Genomic DNA, 382 nt, shown 5'->3' on the forward strand with positions numbered 1-382 from the left:
CCGGCGGCTGCAGCCACGACGGCCCCGCCGGCTCCCCGGGCGTCCCGGGCCGGCCCGCGGGCCCCGGGGCGAGAGCCGCAGGGTCGTCGGGGATCCTCAGCCGCCGGAAGCCGAAGCTGATCGGGAAGCGCTGGTAGAAGCCCATGCTGGGCCCCAGCCCGAAGACGAGCCACAGCGCGCCGTGCAGGCCGAGCCGCAGGAGCACCAGCCCCAGGACGAGCGCTCGCCATTGCATGGTCGCGCGGGCGCCGCGGGCATTCTCCTCGAGCGCGGGGCTCCCGCCGGCCGCCGCACCCAGCGCCCGCGCCGCCGGCCCGCCCGCTTCCCCTTTAAGGAACTCCCGGGTGACGCACCAGGAACTGGCCCATTGTCCCCCGCCCCC

General features: G+C 77.5%; 1 protein-coding gene across 1 annotated transcript in view; it reads right to left on the minus strand.

The window, feature by feature from the left end:
* The window catches only part of EDEM1 (ER degradation enhancing alpha-mannosidase like protein 1), a 25922-nt gene extending 25540 nt beyond the window's left edge, over positions 1–382 (minus strand). The window contains exon 1 of the mRNA XM_019631348.1: positions 3–382. Within this exon, the coding sequence (XP_019486893.1) occupies positions 3–235 (233 nt within the window). The 5' untranslated portion in view covers positions 236–382. The remainder of the gene's footprint in view (positions 1–2) is intronic.

This window comes from Hipposideros armiger, unplaced genomic scaffold, assembly GCF_001890085.2.
Source record: "Hipposideros armiger isolate ML-2016 unplaced genomic scaffold, ASM189008v1 scaffold_990, whole genome shotgun sequence".
Classification (NCBI taxonomy): domain Eukaryota; kingdom Metazoa; phylum Chordata; class Mammalia; order Chiroptera; family Hipposideridae; genus Hipposideros; species Hipposideros armiger.